The sequence below is a fragment of the Natrix helvetica genome, assembly GCF_964273705.1.
Source record: "Natrix helvetica genome assembly, chromosome: 2".
Lineage (NCBI taxonomy): Eukaryota > Metazoa > Chordata > Lepidosauria > Squamata > Natricidae > Natrix > Natrix helvetica.
Window position 1 is genome coordinate 220,438,839 of NC_138552.1, and position 18,122 is coordinate 220,456,960.

General features: G+C 39.0%; 1 protein-coding gene across 6 annotated transcripts in view; it reads right to left on the reverse strand.

The window, feature by feature from the left end:
• The window catches only part of ARID4B (AT-rich interaction domain 4B), a 96,921-nt gene that overhangs the window by 54,517 nt on the left and 24,282 nt on the right, over positions 1-18,122 (reverse strand). For all 6 annotated transcript variants that reach the window (XM_081943164.1, XM_081943165.1, XM_081943168.1 and 3 more), the window contains exons 3-4: positions 4,505-4,615; positions 2,231-2,296 (exon numbers count right to left, since the gene is read on the reverse strand). In XM_081943164.1, coding sequence (XP_081799290.1) covers positions 2,231-2,296; positions 4,505-4,615 — 177 coding nt within the window. The remainder of the gene's footprint in view (positions 1-2,230; positions 2,297-4,504; positions 4,616-18,122) is intronic.

The window sequence follows — 18,122 nt, forward strand, 5'->3', positions numbered from 1 at the left end:
TCACTATAAAAGACTTATTTTGGACAAGAAAGAAAGGAAAGTACCAATTAGTTTTAAAATGTTCAATTTAATATTCATATATTCATTTTTATTAACATCATTTTTCTTTTCTTTCTACTTTTATATTTTCTATGAGTACAAAGGTAAGAATCAATTAATATTATAGCCAGCAAAAGGAAACTATTTTCTCTCCATCGTAGGAGACTGCAGTTGATTTCCATTTTAAAGGTAATGCCTAAAATACTACTGTAATGTGCAGTTTGAACATTATAATACAGAAACTGAATTTCTCTCACCAGTATAAAGGAAAACATACCCTTTCAGTTGAATAAAGGACTGTATTTCGATTAGGAACAAGTTGTGTGATACTACTAAGCATAGTGCACACAGTCCATACATTCTTTGCAAAAAGAGAGAGGAGGAGGAGGTAGAGTACAAACTATATAGTACCTAGCAATTACTCTTTATGACAAATCTTTGTAAGTACTTACTATTATATGAAAGAATAATAAGAGCTTTGTTGGATTAGATCAAAGCCCATCTTAGTGCTTATGTCTTTCCTGTCACTGTTACATTTGGAGACATGTAGTCCCCAAAGCGGAGATAAGATAGAATCTTCAAGACTGATAGGTCTTGACTGATAGGTTGTCCATGATAAATTTATTGAAAATCTTTGTTCTAAATTTCTTTCCAATCAGCTTCATTGGATGACTTTTGTTCCCGGAGAGGGGGAAAATCCTTACTATATCTACTTTTGCTAAACTGGCCGTACAGTAGTTTTACAACCATGATTATAATGTCTCATAGCTATTTGTTCCTAAATTAACGGCTCCCAAATATTTGAGACATAAAGTTGTCTTGTTCTAAGTGCTTTACAAATGCTGCCTTCTAAATGTGGGTTTTCCATAGATTTGTGCAAAAGCTATTTGCTATTGGCAGCTTTATTTTCAATTTCCTAATTAGCATGGAATATGCTAGAGCTGTTAGATTTTGGATTGATAACTCTATTGAGCTATCCAACATATCCAACATTCTTTCTATTAGTTGGTTATAGGCAATCCAATCCTATCAGTTCATTTGTTGACTTTTTTTGCCCAATGTATATCACATTATATTTACTTAAATGAACTGAATTTCATTTTCCATTTGACTGACCATTTATTCAGTTTAAACAGACCCTTCTACAGCTCTTTGCAATCACATTTGATTTTCATTACCTCAAATCATTTGGTATCATCTGCAAATTTGGCCAATTAATTGCTTACTACTACATTAAAATAATTTATGAAGTTATTCCTGTTATTGCTATTATTTGCTTTCTGTTGTTTACTCAGCTAGCAAGTCATAAAAAGACAGATTTTCTTATTCTATGACCATCGGGTTTACTTAAGAGCTTTTGATGAGTAATTCTGCCAAAGCTTTGTGAAAATCCTGGTATATTATGGCAATAGTGCTACTGACACCAGTCACCTGACTGGTGATTCTCTCAAAAAAGTCTAGAATTTTTTTTTTTGCAGATTTTCTTTTACTAGGAATTTTCCTTTATGTGCTTAGTTGTTGTTTTTTTTCTGTGAATCTGATGAGCTCAGTGGTTGGCACTTGTGAAAAAGAGATGAGTATTTCTTTCATACAACAATAGCACTTCTTCCAGCCATGTTTTATGTCAAGTCTGTAAGAAATGTAATCCAGTGATGGGGACCTGTGGCAGATTGAAGCCAAAGATTCTGAGAGCTATGTGCAGCCTGAAGTTCACAGGTTGCACACTGGTAATCTCAATATATCTTTAATAAAAATATACAGGCTGCTAAGTGAATTCCAAGGAGGCTTATATGTAGATAATGACACTTTCACAAATATTTAGTAGAAGATGTTGCCTGATCCCCCCCAAATACTGAATTTATATAACTGCCCAGAGTCACTTATTTGAGATGGGCAACTATATAAATTGAATAAATATATAAATAAATATACATTACATATTGTTCTGTACTATTCACTATACAGAAAACAATAAAATCTTACCGAAGAATAGACTCTTAAATTCTACAACACATAGCATTACTCTGCAAATTACATTTCAGTGTTTTTAAATAACAAATGTTTCTATTCAGAGGATGTCAAACACTTGATAATGTCAAGTGTTGAACTGTTCAATTCTAATATATTTCAAATACACTCTAAATTTTCCAAGAATTATTCATTTTTTTCAGCAATAATTCAAATATATTACCTTTAAAGGGCCTTTTATGTGATCATCCTGAACTTCTAAAGTTGATGAATCATGCCTAAATGTTACCTAGAAAACGAAATTGTAGACATATTTAAAACAATATAAGAATGGCTATCGTATTTCTGAAACCGAGTTAAACCTATTTGCAGTAGATTATGCTACTGAGGTTCAAATGAAACTCACAACGTGCATGTTTTTTCATTTGTTACCAATTTTCTCTTGTAGTGGAACAACCAGATTGTAATAGTATTAATACACATTTATAAAGATCAGTTGATTTAATATCCTTCTTCCCTTTATAAAAGAACACAAGGATACACAGACACAGGAAACATTTCTTTAAATCTCTGCATCTATCTTCCAACAGTAAGTTAGGTTAGGTAATTAGATTATTTTAAACAAGTGACTCTCAGCCCAACCTAACCATTACTGTTGGAAGATAGATGTTTCTCTGAGACTTTAAAAGAAAACATATAAATCCAATCAATAACAATATCATTAAGTTACAATTATACAAGTAGTTCATAGCATCAACTATTCTTTCATCTTCATTCTCTACAACATTCTTTTGCCTTGCTTACAAAATATCTGAAATATAGATTTAAGCAAAATTCTGTGGTTCTAACTTAACTACATAGCCACAGCAAGGCAAAATGAAATCAAACTGTTCACATCAATTTATCATTCTCTAAACCATATGGATAGAAAACAATTAGGATGTAGATGCAAAGAGATATGAGTATTCCCCTATCAATAAGCATTTCTAATTGTTACTCTAAAAATATAGTGTCTGGGGAATACTCAGGCCCTTAAAAACTTCACTTTTTTAATAAAAAAAAACCTGGAAGCCAATGAACTAAGTAGGAAATAGTCAGATTTCACTATCTCTAGTAAAATAACACCAAAAATTGCTATGAGACAAAGATTAAATACTATTCCATTGATACATGTAGTGTCAATGGAAGGTCAGTACATGGAGTGAAGTTCAATTCGAGTATCAATAAAATGAACTTGTTTTCTCTCCTAAAGTCTTCAAGTTTGTTTGGGGGAATTTCTGGATCAGATTTTGAGATTATGTTAAAAGGAGTTTCATGAGGTGGAGCCAAAAATTCCTGAAACAGCAATCTAAATATAGCCCTAAGGATCTTAAAGATTAAGATCACAAAGGCTAATATTCTTACTGAGAGTATGTACAAATTGGCTAGTGATAAGTGTGCACATTTAATTTTTGTGTATGATAGCTTCAAATTAGCTTCCCATAATTTGGAAAAAGCAAGAAGAAGAAAGTTTGCTTTAACACAACTGATAACAAGAATATTTGAAAACAAGAGAGAGCTTACTTCAAAGTATGCCAAAACTGAGATTTTTGAAGGTGAGATTGATTTTTGTTTTGGCCAAAAGGTCTAATTATTTTGTCCTACTTGGATTACAGATATTTAATTAAGAAATCGATGACATTAAGCAATTCTTGCTTTCAATCTTGCAACCAGGATTACAATCCATATGTTACTTATTGAAGAGTAAATGGAAATAGGTCCTAGCCAGATAGCAAACACAATATTTGAAACAATAAATATTTGGATTTATGGAAACAACTGACTCAACTTCTCTTGTGCAAGCCTGTGTAAAATAAATGGATTTTCTGCAACTGCATGCAGACTATAGATTAGAAAGCCAGTATCTTAAGAGTATCATATAAAAGCTGCGGTGGCGCAGCGGTTAGAGTACGATACTGCAGGCTACTTCAGATGATCACCGACTGCCCGCAGTTTGGCAAATCAAATCTCACCAGGCTCAAGGTTGACTCAGCCTTCCATCCTTCCAAGGTTGGTAAAATGAGGACCCAGATTGTTGGGGGCAATATGCTGACTCTGTAAACCGCTTAGAGGGCTGTAAAGCACTATATAAGTTCAAGTGCTATTGCAAAGTGCTATTGCTATCATAATTAGAAGGATTCAGAAAGTTGCTATTACATGGGAATACATGCACATACAATCATACAGTGCTGTTCCTTTTATCCAGATTCATTATATTAATGTTATAGGCAAATTTAGCAGACATAATTACTAAATTTCTATCCAAACTCTAATGCTCTTTATTTCTTATATGCCTTCAATTGCTATGAGCCTAGCTAATCAAATAAAAGAAAAAGTGTAGACTGACAAACATTTGCTCTGATGGAAAATAGGAACAAGAGATTATTACTAAAAAGTTCATTAGTTATGTACTCTACATATACCTAAAATGAATTTTAAAATGCATGTATATACATACCTTGACTTTAACCAGTCTTTTTGCTGTTTTTATCTTGGCTTCACAAAAGGCACCTCTATATTTTGCACTCACATCAGTGCCTACTGTCAAATATGGCGGTTCATCGAGGGCCTAGGAAAAAAGTGGAAGTGGGCTTTTAATCTTTTCTGGAATTTCTGACTTATTCAAACTGGAGTCTTACATCACTGTCAGCCAGGTTTTGTTTTAATAATTATTTATTAAATCACAATAACTGAATTCATAAAGCACTCTTAAACCACTTGATTTATTTAACACACTTAAGAAAAAACAAAATAAACAAGTGGTGTTTGAACCCAGTTTAGACAAGTCCTTTAAAAAGTACAAAGGTATCTGAAAAATAATATTAAATTTTAGCCCAAGCTTCTTCCAAAAACATTTATCTATCGGAACAATTAAATTCTTTGTAATTTCATAAATATTAAAATGTGAATCTTTTTTTTTTAAAGAAACAAGACGGTACCACTTTATTCTAATGGATACAATCAAATGTTCATTCTATTAAATAGAATGACAAAATCCTTTTGGAAAAGATTTTCATTTTCTATATATTTCAAGAACAGATATGGATTACATATATGGAATTGAGAGAAGAAAGCAAAAGGGAGGGGTGTCCTGCATTTATCAAAGTGAATTGTTCAAAATTAGACACTAGTTTAAGCTAATCTTCAGTGCAAAAGTTATCATAGACTGGAAGCTCCAAATGCAGGAGTGAAAAATAACTGTCTTTGATGATTATGTTTCACCCAGGAACACCTAGAATAGTTGCAGAACTTCAATCTGAGGACAAACAGTCTGCTGCAATAAATTTCTGAAGTTTCTGCCTCACCTCTGCAAGTTCAGTAGGTCCTTGAGAAGCCAGTTTTCAATCTTAATATCATGGGTCTAGAACAGGGCTGTGAAACTCACACACTGGCCATGCCCATGCCCAGTTTAGTGAAGGAGAGGGAGTCCCGATATGTCACATGACACCGACGTGACGACGTGAGTTTGACATCCCTGGTCTAGAATATGATCCCAATCTGATATTTTGACTGTACGCCGCCCCGAGTCCTTCGGGAGAGGGTTGCGGCTAATCAAATAAAATTTGATTTGATTTGATTTGATCAGTTTTCCTGATATCAATAAACTACAATTCTCAATATCCCTCACTATTTCTGGGACAAAGGAGCTATAATTGGGATCCCACACTAATATCTCAATCCTGTTGTCTTAAACCTCAAACTGTACCTTTCAGTAAGTCATAGCTCCAAGTGTTGTTTCAACATAGCCCTTAAATATTGGAAATTATGAAACTCTAAGATGAACATATTACTGTACTGTATGACTTCACAAAGGCATAGAAAAAATCTTTGTTCTCCTCTGAAATAACCCTGCATTCAGTGACCAATAACAGCACTTGCATAGATTTATTATTGTGAAATTAGTTGTTTTACTTCCCACAAGAATTTGTGTGTGTGCGCACGTGCACGCACACACAGATATCCACACTGCTGAATGCAGAAATCTCTGTATGCATGTCATCTTTTTTTTAATCATTAAAACAGCTGCATTCTTTCCCAGCTTGTTTCTGCATGCATGGCTGCTCAGCTGGGAAAAAGCTGCTTGCTTTAATGATTTAAAAATAAGTGCTTTGTTGCACAACTGCAGGTTGCAAAGTACTTATTTCAAACGATATTCATAACTCTAAAAATCACCACCTACTCATATATGGACAGGTAGCTAACAGAAGATTGACTTTTGAGTTCAGACATCATATTGGGATAAGGGATTTCAATAATTTCCACCTTGAATCATTTTTCCCATTATAAATCTATTCATTATTCCTCAGAGTAGGGGTGCATTTTGCCAAGTACCAGAGATTGTCTCAGAATCAAAACCTGAACCTCTGCTGATTGATATTTTTTTTAATCAGCTGAAAATCCACCTCTACTTTGGCTCTCAGCCAGATTTTTTAAAACCTAGTTTCTTGTTTATAATTAAAACATATATAACATTCATTTGAATAGCTATCATTTTAGACCAAAGTTATGTCATAAAAAAGAAATAACTGAAAATAAAAATACTATTAAACAAAACCAGTCTAGCAGTTTCCAGCTGTTTTGGATTACAGCTCTCGTAATCAACTATATTTCATTTTGGATGGAGTTTACAGAACGCAATGTCAATATGAGTAGGAACTAGGTTACTCACTCTTAGGCTCCTGTATCCACTACACTTTTCCATAATTGTTATTTGGTCTACCAATGTAACTTGGAGAGATGATATGAATGCATTTTTAGCTTTTAAATTTTTAATGAAATTGTAATGAGATCTTAACAACAAATATATATGGAAAATGCTAAATACACTATTGAAGTATTATTTCTTCAACAGTTTTGTATGCATTTCAATCACTGAAATATGTAAGATATACCATATACGGGATGGCAAACCTATGGCACCTGTGACACATGGAGCCATTTGTCAGGGCACGTGAGGCATTGCCCTGTCAGCTGGCCAGCGCGCATGTGCCCGCTGGCCAGCTGAGTTCAACCTTTTTTAAAGCCATTTTTTGCCCTCCCCAGGCTCCAGAGGCTTTATAGGAGCCTGGGGAGGGGGAAAACAGCCCCTCCCGTACCCACTCCGGAGGCCTTCCAGAGGCTTCAGGAGCTTCCCTGAATCCTCCGGAGTGCAAAAAAACAGTCCTATGGGCAAACCGGAAATTCAGGAACAGACTTCCAGTTTGCTCATTGGGTCGTTTTTTGTCCTCCGGAGCCTTCAGAGACCTTCAGGAGGCTTTCCTGAAGGCTCGAGGGCCTAAAAACTGGCAGTTGGTCTTACCTGAACTGCTATTTTAGGAGTTGGGACAGGAGGCTCCAGTAGTGGTATTAACATGCCCAATTGGCCTTGAGACTGGGATGAAGCTGAAGCCATGCCTCTGTGCTCCACCCTTGACTTCCAGTTTCATCGAAGTGAGCTCCCCCAAGACCTGAAAACAAGGCACAAAGGAGAACTGGCTCTACCCCTGCTAGACTAATTGACCTAGGGCGGGAACTGGAGCCTCCTGTCCCAACTCCTAAAATAGCAGTTCAGGTAAGACCAACTGCCATTTTCTGGAGTGAGGGACAGGAGGCTCCAGTAGTGGGGCCTACCAAAGCTAAGTCCCATGGGCGGGAAACTAACGATCTGCAATGACCTGTTGTAGCATCCTACGCCTGAACGCCACATTGCCGCTCTGCAAATGTCGTCTATCGGAGCCTGGGAGGCCCAAGCTGCCGAGGTGGCAGCGCTCCTGGTCGAATGTGCCATAACACCGACCGGCACAGGCAACTTCTGGGACTCATATGCCAGGGCAATAGCCAAGCAGATCCACCGACTAATGGTGGAAGACGTAACTCTCTTACCCAGCGACGAAGGTTGGAAGGATAAGAATAGCGCCTCCAACCTCCGGATGGAGGCCATCCGCTTTAAATATATACACAGAGCCCATCGGACATCCAACCAGTACCACTACTGTTCACATTCCCTAACCGGATCTGGACAAAAATCCAGAAGTACAACGTCCTAGGAGCGATGGAAAATAGAATTTACTTTAGGCATAAAAACTGGATCTAACCTCAACACAACCTTGTTGCTGTGAACACACACAAATCCTCCCTGGAGGAAAGTGCCCTGAACTCTGACACTCATCTAGCCAACGTGATAGCCACTAAAAACACCACTTTAAGAGTTAGGAGCTTCAGGCTAACCATCCTCAATGGCTCAAAGGGTTCAGCCATGAAAACCCGCAACACAGTAGAGAGATTCCATGTGGGGAACCTATGGACCACTGGAGGGCACAAGTTGGAGACTCCCCAAAGAAACCTCTTAAAAATGGGTAATTGGGTGAGGGAAACAGAATGGAAGAACTGTAGCAAGAGCAGCACGCTGCCTACGCACAGTGCCCAGGGAAAGCCCCTTATCCAACCCGTCTTGGACAAAGTCTAGGACCTGTGGAACTGAGGCCCTGGTGGGCACCGCCTGGGCAGCCTGACACCAGGTCACGAAGGAGCCCAGGTGGAGTCATAGATCCTCGTAGTGGATTGTCTGCGCGAGGCCTCTATGGTCCTAATCACTTGTAGTGACAAGTGAGCTTCCCTCAGGCGCTCCCGCTCAATCTCCACATGGCTAGTTGCAGCCAGTGTGGCTCCAGGTGTACTAGCCTCCCATGGTGCAACTCTACCTCCCCCTCCAGAATCCGCCATGAAGGCCGTACCAAGAGAGTCATGAGATCTGCAAACCAGGCTCTCCGCGGCCAATGTGGTGCCATCAGGATCAGCTCTGCCTACTCCCTGACTAGCTTCTGAACTACCCCAGGAATGAGGGGGAGGGGAGGAAAAGTGTACAACAGACCGCCTGGCCACCTCGTGCGAAGGGCGTCGACACCCTCCATTTCCCGAGTTGGGAACCAAGAAAAGAACCAGGGAAGCTAAGCATTGGCTGGAATGGCGAAGAGGTCCACCACTGATTGTCCGAACCTCTGGCAGATGCTCTGAAACAGCTCAAGGGAGAATCTCCACTCTCCGTTGTCCACTGTCTCTCAACTCAACTAGTCGGCCTTATGGTTGTCAACCCCCATGATGTGCTCTGCCCGGATCGACCGTAGGTGCCTCTCCGCTCAGTTGCCCTGCGACATCGCCTCGGCGTGCAGAGCCTTGGAACGTGTGCCACCCTGCCGATTGATGTGGGTCTTGGCCACCACATTGTCAGTGACAACCAGGATGTGACGACCCTCGATGGCGACCCGAAAGTGTCAAAGTGCCAGATGGATTCATTGAAGCCTCCAGAATGCTAAAAACCAGCCCTGCGGGCAAACCGGAAATTCGGGAACATACTTCCGGTTTGCTCGTACGGCCGGTTTTAGCCCTCCGGAGCCTTCAGAGGCATTCAGGAGACTTCCCTGAAGGCTCCGGAGGGCAAAAAACAACCCAAAGGCTCTGGAAGGGTTTTAGACCTCCAGAGCCTTCAGGGAAACCTCCTGAAGGCCCCTGAAGGCCCTGGAGGACAAAAAACGGTCCTACAGAAAAACCGGAAGTCACTTCCGATTTGCTTGTAGCATCGTTTTTTGCCCTCCGGAGCCTTCAGGGAAGCCTCCTGGAGGCTCCAGAAGGCTAAAACCGGTCCTACAAGCAAACCGGAAGTCTGTTCCTTAACTTCCAGTTTGCCTGTAGGGCCAGTTTTCTGCACTCCGGAGGGGGTGGCTGTTTTTGCCCTCCCCATGCTCCTATAAAGCCTCTGGAGCCTGGGGAGGGCAAAAAAAATCATGTCAAAAATGGGGGGGCATTGGTCGTGTGTGCATGCGCGCTGGGGTCATGCGCATAGCATTATGGGTGTGGCACACCCACGCATCAGCCCCCTGCGCTCCCCCTGCTTTTGGCACGTGAGCCAAAAAAGGTTTGTCGTCATTGTTCTATACCAGGGGTAGTCAACCTTTTTATACTTACTACACATTTTTGTATCTCTGTTAGTAGTAAAATTTTCTAACTGTCCACCGGTTCCACAGTAATGGTGATTTATAAAATAGGGAAGTAACTTTACTTTATAAAATTTATAAAGCAAACCCCTACCGCCCACCATGAAAGCTGGAATGCCCACTAGTGGGCGGTAGGGACCAGGTTGACTACCACTGTTCTATACACATAGGATTTGCTGGTGTATTTTCATGTGTAATACATGCAAATTGAAAGGTTTTTGATTGCAAAAAACAGTTGACTAGGTAATACCTCAAGGACCCTACTTTCAAGTCAAATTTTATAATTCGGAACTAAATACAAAAACATACTGTATTATAAATCTATATAGGCAGTATAATAAATCCATGCATAATTTAAATATGAATTCATATGCTTATAATGTCCATCTCATTTACTTACATTACCTTTTTCTGTATCCAAATATTTATAAATTAAATTGCATGTTGCCCATCTCACTGTCAAGTGACTATGGGCAGCTTACAAACATCCGAAAACATTAAATATTAAAATTAACAGATTAAATAAATTAAAAACCAGAATTCTAAGGGATGGAGGTAGGATCTTCTTCCTAATCCATTAAACACCTCCACCATGGAAATGCCCCCACTAAGGTCACATCAGCAGAGTCAGGTTTTGAGGGTCTTGCAGAAGGCCAAGCAGATCTCCCCTCAAGGTGCATCGTGTTTCAAAGGGCAGGAGCCATGACAGAAAAAAGCCCTTCTTCTGAATCATGCCAGCCAGAATTCCTTAACTGATGGGGTCCACGGCATGCCCCTTCTGATGGAACAAGTGGGTCCAATCTCATTCGGGTGAGATTTTATCTCAGGGAGCCTGGCTCCATGCCATAAAATGCTTTAAAATTCATAACCAATATCTTTAATTAGGCACAGAAACACAACAGCAATCAGTGCAGCTCATTCAATAGCAGTTTCCTGGGCCACTCGAGAGCTCCCAGAACTATCTGCATTATGCACCAGCTGTAGCTTTTGAATATGGGTAGCCCCAAGTAGAGTATATTGCAGTAATCCAAATGTGAGCTGACCAGGGCATAAGTGACTATATAGGCTGTATCAAAAGTCAACACCTCGCCCTGGCTGATCATTTATTAATTTTAATTTTTTTCCAAAGAAAATGTTACTGTGCTTAGGAATGCTCAAAGATCAGGTATTAAACGAGTAAAGTTTCAAAGGAAATTTTTGAATGTTAATGTAATTAACAATTTATATAGAGTAATTAATTGTCTATGAAATCTGACTTTTGGTACACCTTGTACTGTATATCCAGATTAATTTGCATTCCTGATTTCCTGTGGAAAACACATTTCTTAACAGTGGAATTGTTGTGGACTGCTAGCGCCAACAAGGAGGTTGGGGAGGAACATGGGCCAGTCCTGGAATCTGGGGAAGGCTCTGATGAGGGCTCTGTGTCAGAGGCAGAGAGGGGGACAGGGCCGTCTGACAGTTATCAGCTGCCTTCGGAGTCAGACATCAGTGAGGCAGATGAACAGCTGGAGCCTGTTCCCAGTGTGCACATGCGACTTAGGTGTAAGGCCACAAGTGGACCATGAATGGCCCCTCCTAGAGGAAATAAAAGAGGAGCAAAAGGGGAGTGGAGTTTGCAGGAGACAATTAGTTCGATTAATTGGCTTGTGACTCTCCAAGACTCCTTGCCAAGTTTTGCAGATATTAGCCTGGCAGCTCCCTATGCCACATAAGGTCTGTGACTGTAAATCCTCCCTTGAAAGACTTTGCTATTTGTGAATGAGCAGAATTCACAGGAAATTAATAAAAGGGGTTTTTGCTGGGACCAGGAGTTTGTTTCATGTTCTTGGGAAGCCTAGGTCTGAACAGGAATACATTGAATAGGGCAAATAGTCCAAACAATGCTTCACCAACTGGTGGTCTGCAGAAAAATTATTTGCATTTTATATATTGCACTAAATCTGGGGTTCTCAAACTACAGCCCCTGAGCTGGATACATGCAATGAACGCTTGTGTCGCTACAAAGAGTCTTTGGGGTCTTTTTGTGCAGGTCGGAGGGGGGCAGAAATTCTGAGTTGTGGTCTGCTTCAGCCTCCTGGTGCGGGGTTTGGGGCAAAGGCTGGAGGGAAGTGCCACTGGAGGCAAAGAGTCAGAAGGCCTTGTTCCAATGGGACTGTATCATGGCCTGGAACTGGCTGACCATCTCAGTTTGCTGAGGCTTCAGGCGCTGGTACCTGGCCTTCCACTTCCACAGGTCTTCCCTTTGCTTGGAAAGCCTATACTCTTAGTCCTCAGTGAGATGCTTCTGCTGAGCCTCCTTCTCAGTCAGATCCAATTTGAACTGAGCCAACTGTTTTGCCAACCCTTTCTTGTGGTGGCTGCTGCTTAACTCCAACAACTGCTTCCTGTTGGAAGCAGTTGTTGGGGCCTTAAGGAGCCTGGGCGGGAAGGCGAGGTATGGCTGAGAGGGGAGGGCCGAATAGAAGCCACCAAGGCGTCCCGCAATGTGAGTGACATCAAGTTGGCCACACCCATCCAGTCACATGACCACCTAGCCATGGCCACTCACCAAGTCATTAGGCTGATCGTATCAGTGGTCCATGGGATTTAAAATTATGAATTTAGTGGTCCCTGAGGTCCAAAAGGTTGAGGGACCCTGATCTAAAACAAAGTACTTGATCATCACATTTCTACTACATACTACAAACTATAATAGCTTTACACTAAATAAACATGACCAGCATTTATTAAGAAAAAGTATCAAAATCATTATAAAACCACTGTAATGCAAGGACTCGGGAGACCAAGATACACTGAAATAAACCTATTTCTAAGTACACATCCATATAATTTTGCATTATAAAGCATTAAGCCAAATGAAGAATAAAGTATGTGGTAAATACAGCCAAAATTGTAGTTTTTCTTCTCTTCCCCCCCTCCCCGAATTACTGGAGTGTCAAATGAGATTGCCGAAATGGGTGAGAGACAAGCATGAAAATAATGAGGAAAACAAGACCTCTAAATACTATAAACAGCATTTAAAGTGTCTCTTTACCTACATTTTAGAAATAGCAAAGTTCCACCAGAATCACTCGAGGCATTTTAAGGAAATATTTTACTACAGATTATATCGCTTGGAGGAAAAATGCAAAACATGAGTGTGCGTGTGCGTGTGTGATTCAAAATAAAGATTTGATTTGATAATTATTTTAAAATGTCATAGCAGAATTTCAGGTGTATGTTAAAACAGTCAATTTATCACTTTATTGCTTGCATATTCTTTCTGGACATTTGTGACCTCTGTGAAAAAAAAATTTAATTTTTTTTTTAGAATTTTGGAAAAACTGAATTTAAGAATGTCTTGTATGTGGGTAATGTATAACTTGATGGTGTCAAATAAAATAAAGGACCACCTTTTTATCATAGCGCAATGTAATTTATTTAAAAAACTGATTGCCAAATATAATAGAATGAAAATATGTTGGACAAAAATGCAGCATATGCTTCAACCCACTGTAAACTCTGAAATCTACCAAAACAATTTATCAACAATTAATATGCAAGCATCATGTTGCATGATGGGCTAGTGTGCATATATGTGAATGACAGTCCTCCGGGTTCAATATGTTCAAACCTGTGATATAAACTAATAATTAAATCTGAATATTTGGTGAAAAAAATAATAAATACAAAATATATACTTCTATGATTAAAAATATGAAACTTATGACATAAGTTTTAATAACAGGTTATACTCAGAATAGCATCTTAAAAAAAGAGTAAATATTTGAAATAGACTTGGAACTTTAAATATGTTCTACCTTATCATTTAACTAAGTTCAAAAGGAATGTATTTAAAACAATTTAAAAAAGAGTAGTGCTACATAAACTAATCAAAATATCCCAAGAAATCAGGATTATTTTGGAAATACCAACCTTTTATATATTTTATGGTTTTCTTTACAATATTAAATTTCTGAGATATGCTATATAGCATTTAATAGTGACTTCTGATTAGCCACATGCTCTAATGTACATGATAAATTATGTTACTTTTATTAATACAGGCTATAATAAGGCTTTCAATCATATATTTTCCTTTAACCTGAAGTTTTATACAATACAATACAATACAATACAATACAATACAATACAATACAATACAATACAATAGCAGAGTTGGAAGGGACCTTGGAGGTCTTCTAGTCCAACCCCCTGCCTAGGCAGGAAACCCTATACCGTTTCAGACAGATGGCTATCCAACATCTTCTTAAAGACTTCCAGTTTTGGGGCTTTCACAACTTCTAGAGGCAACTTTTGATTTAATATTATTCTGAATTTGCATGATAATATTTTGTGGTTAGTACAATTATGGCCAAGACATTCATCCAGGGCAGCAAAGAGACCTCACAAATTGTTTTAACAGCAATTTGTGCCAGTTCTTTTTCTTTTACTGAAAGAATATATCTCTACATTTCCAACAAAGATCACTGTGGTTACTTGAAATTTGATCATTTTAATTTTTTCCACTGTGGTGTTGGCTAAATCTTTTCCCAGCCCATTAATTTTAACAGCAATACCCTTCACATGTCTACAGGAGATAAAAGAAATGTCAGAACAACAGCTACACATATCATCCACCTTATATTTCAAGTAGATTTATGGCTTTCCACTAAACCTAGCCACTAGTTTAGGTTTTCACAAAACAGAGAACTATGGCTGCATCAGGTAAGGCAAGAATAAGTCACTGTTTCAGGCTCTGGTTAAGCTGCAGTAGAGGCTTTAGTCTTTCCAACAGAATTCTGAAAAGAAATTCTGTAAAGGAACTCAAGAATCTGTCTAGATGTTTCCTTCTATAATAGCAAGATAATTGTCTTAAAACAGAATTGGATGGAACCAAATAGAGTATGGGAGAATAACTCAACCAATGAAAATTGGGCATATTAGGTCAAGGATTATAAAGAAAAAAAATGTCTCAAATTCAGTGTATTCCTAGAAATAAAGCAGCTGGGCACCTACTTAGAATATTACTGACTGAAGCTGGAGGGGATATATGACTCTCTATATAGAGGGTTCTATGACTCCCTTAACTACGGGTATAACTGCATTATTTCTACCTTTAAATAAATATGCAAGAAAGGTCAGCAGATGGACACATTTGACAGTAGATTATCCACCTAAATTATTTAAATTGATGACTAGACAAAAGTACTTTCAAACAAATATAGTTAAATGAGAATGCTGGTATATTGATGGTATAAAGATTTTTGATTTAAAATGTACAATTCAATTTGAATGAAATATAAAGAATGATTGTAGTAACGCACGAAATTTAATTGTAACCAATCGACATGCTTTCTGGAAGATGTAATGAAGAGTGTTTTTGTGTGTGTTTTCTGTTTAATTAAAACAATAAAAAAATATTCAAATTGAAAATATTCATTCCCAACTAGTGTCACTTCAAACCCTAATGAGAATCAAAACAAGAAATTTAGCAACTAATTGTTATTTGCCATCACTTTATCACATCTCACTAGACTAGGAGTTGAAGTCCACAAGTCTTTATAGTTGCCAAATTTGGAGAACCTTGTTTAACAAAACTTAGGTGTATAGTGAAAGCTTGATTTGGGGACCTTGATATAGCAAATGTAGATGCAGTGGGCAAAATCCCCCTTGTATTTATAGCATTTTAAATCATTTGCAATATGACACCAATATGGATGACATATTCTCACTTTAAAGGAGAACACCCACCCCTCCTTTGACCCATTAATCATGATCCCTTTGTATATAATTTTCTGTCTGAATGTCACTGTTGAAAACTTTAGATAAAATGCTAAACTATGAATAATAAATCAGAATGGCTATGATTGCAAACAATGCTAAGCCAAAATAAACAAGTACACATGATATTTCAAGATAATAGCCCAGCTCATATAACATGCAAAGACATAATGTGTTTTGTTTAATCTGGGGTTAACCAATGTGGATTGTAAAAATATAGTTCAACAAGTTTTTGTGCTTTCACATATATGCTAATGCAAACCTGTTATATCATTTGGGGTTAATTTCTGTCATTCTACTTTATTATCTGCACAGCTAGTAGAGCCCTAGGTGCACTGGTAGTATCTACAGTACTGCCAAGCTTATCAGCATATATACCTGTAGCTGTTTCTCCAACTGCTCTTAACTCCTTACGGCTACAGCCTATTCATTAGTTTACAAGTATGTCTACTGCTCAGGAAAAAAAAAACTATACTAGAATGGTAAGAGAGTTTTAAAAGGAGCTGCCTCACTAGTTTTCCTTCAGGTGAATGGATACTTTAGGACTGGCCATACTCATCAAAATGTAACAGATATTTGGTCTACAGATCAGCCTCCCAATGGCAACCATACTTTGTGATCACCCACAAAATGTGTTCTCAAAATTCAAAAAGTGCCACCAGAAGACATAGTGCCTTATTTTCTGAAGGGTAATAATATGACTCAGGGAATTACAAACTTTATTTATATGATTTTATTCATATTAAGAAATGGGATAAGTTATAAAATTAATTCAAAAGAGCAACATCCAGCAGTCATCACATCAAAGACACTATGCTTAAAGTTTCATTTATAATAAATATTTCTTAATTTTCTTAATGTTCTGGACCTGCACTTACATTATGATTAGTCTTGGCATACAGTCACAGCTGAGACTGGGATTGATATAAATTGGTGCTGTCATAAATCCAAGATATCGCATGACATGAATTTACAATGGCAATCCTGGCATTCCCCATTGTGATCACTAACTGAAAATCACGGGTCATTACTTGACTATCTATCCCAACTGAAGCTATTCTGAGCTTGATCCTTCCCAGTCCTGAACCACAAAAAGGTAAGGTACTGCCTCCAACTCCCCTCTCCAACTCCCCCCAAACTCTTCCCTTTGGCTGTCCTGAACCCTGCCTTGTGGGGTGGTAAGCAGCCTCAGAACCATGCATCCCCAGAAAGCCTTAACCACTTCAGCTTGCCCAACAAGCATCATCAAGTACTCAACTGCCTTCTCTCCTACTTCCCGAGTGACCTTTTGCCTTTGCACCCAGCTGAAGCAAAAGCACCCTACTGCATGTGTTGCTACCTTTTCAGACAGTGCCACTATGCTATTCCAAGTGCTTCAGCTTCTCTGACTTCCTGTACATGTCTCACCAGTAAAACGGTACCAGGCCACAAAGTCCATGAAGTTCCAGCAGGCATTCATTCCTCAGCTGCCTTCTCTCTTACCTTCCGTGCATCAACATTTGGCACCCAACTGCCATTGCCAAACTAGAAGTGGCTCGCTGCCCTTGTCTCTTTTTTAGATCTGGCTTCTCTGGTGAATGTTTTCTATATGTGACTCCCTAAGCACCATTTTCCAGTTTCTGGAGGCAGCACAGCTTTACAAAGACAGCACTCTCAGAGAACCACATGTGGGAAAATGTTCATTGGAGAAGATGGGTCAAAAAATATGACAGCAAAGACAGTGAGGCACTTCTGCTGCACCTGCTAAGTGTAAAAGACAAAAAGTTGGTGCAGGAAAGTGGGAAAGAAGGCAGCTGGGCAAATGGATGCTTGCTGGTGTTTGTTGGGTCAGCTGAGGCTCAGTGGGGTATGGCAAGCAGCCGCAGAGGCACATGGTTATGGTGCTGCTGCTTACTGCCCTGCAAGGCAGAGTGCAGGCAACCAGAAAGAGTATACATGGGGGAGGAGAGATAGATAGATAGCAGAAGTTGAAGTGCCCGTTCAGTTACAAGTGCAAGTGAGCTGCCAAGTGCCTGGATTTTGTTCATGTAACCATGGAGGTGCTGGAACTTTGGTCACAAATGGCCAAAATTTGACTACTACCTGTAACAATGAAACTCCTCACAACTTAGCAGGTGCTTCAGCAGATGTTTACTATTCAGCAGGTGTTTACTATTTTCCACACGTTTGGGAAGACTACTGTACTGACGTATATTCACAATACTTGTTCTGACCTAGGCTCCCAAGAGCATGAAGCAAACTTCTGGTCCCGACAAAAACCCCTTTTATTAACTGACTAGGAATTCTGCTCATTCACATACAGCAAAGTATTTCAAGAGAGGATTTGCAGTCACAGACCTT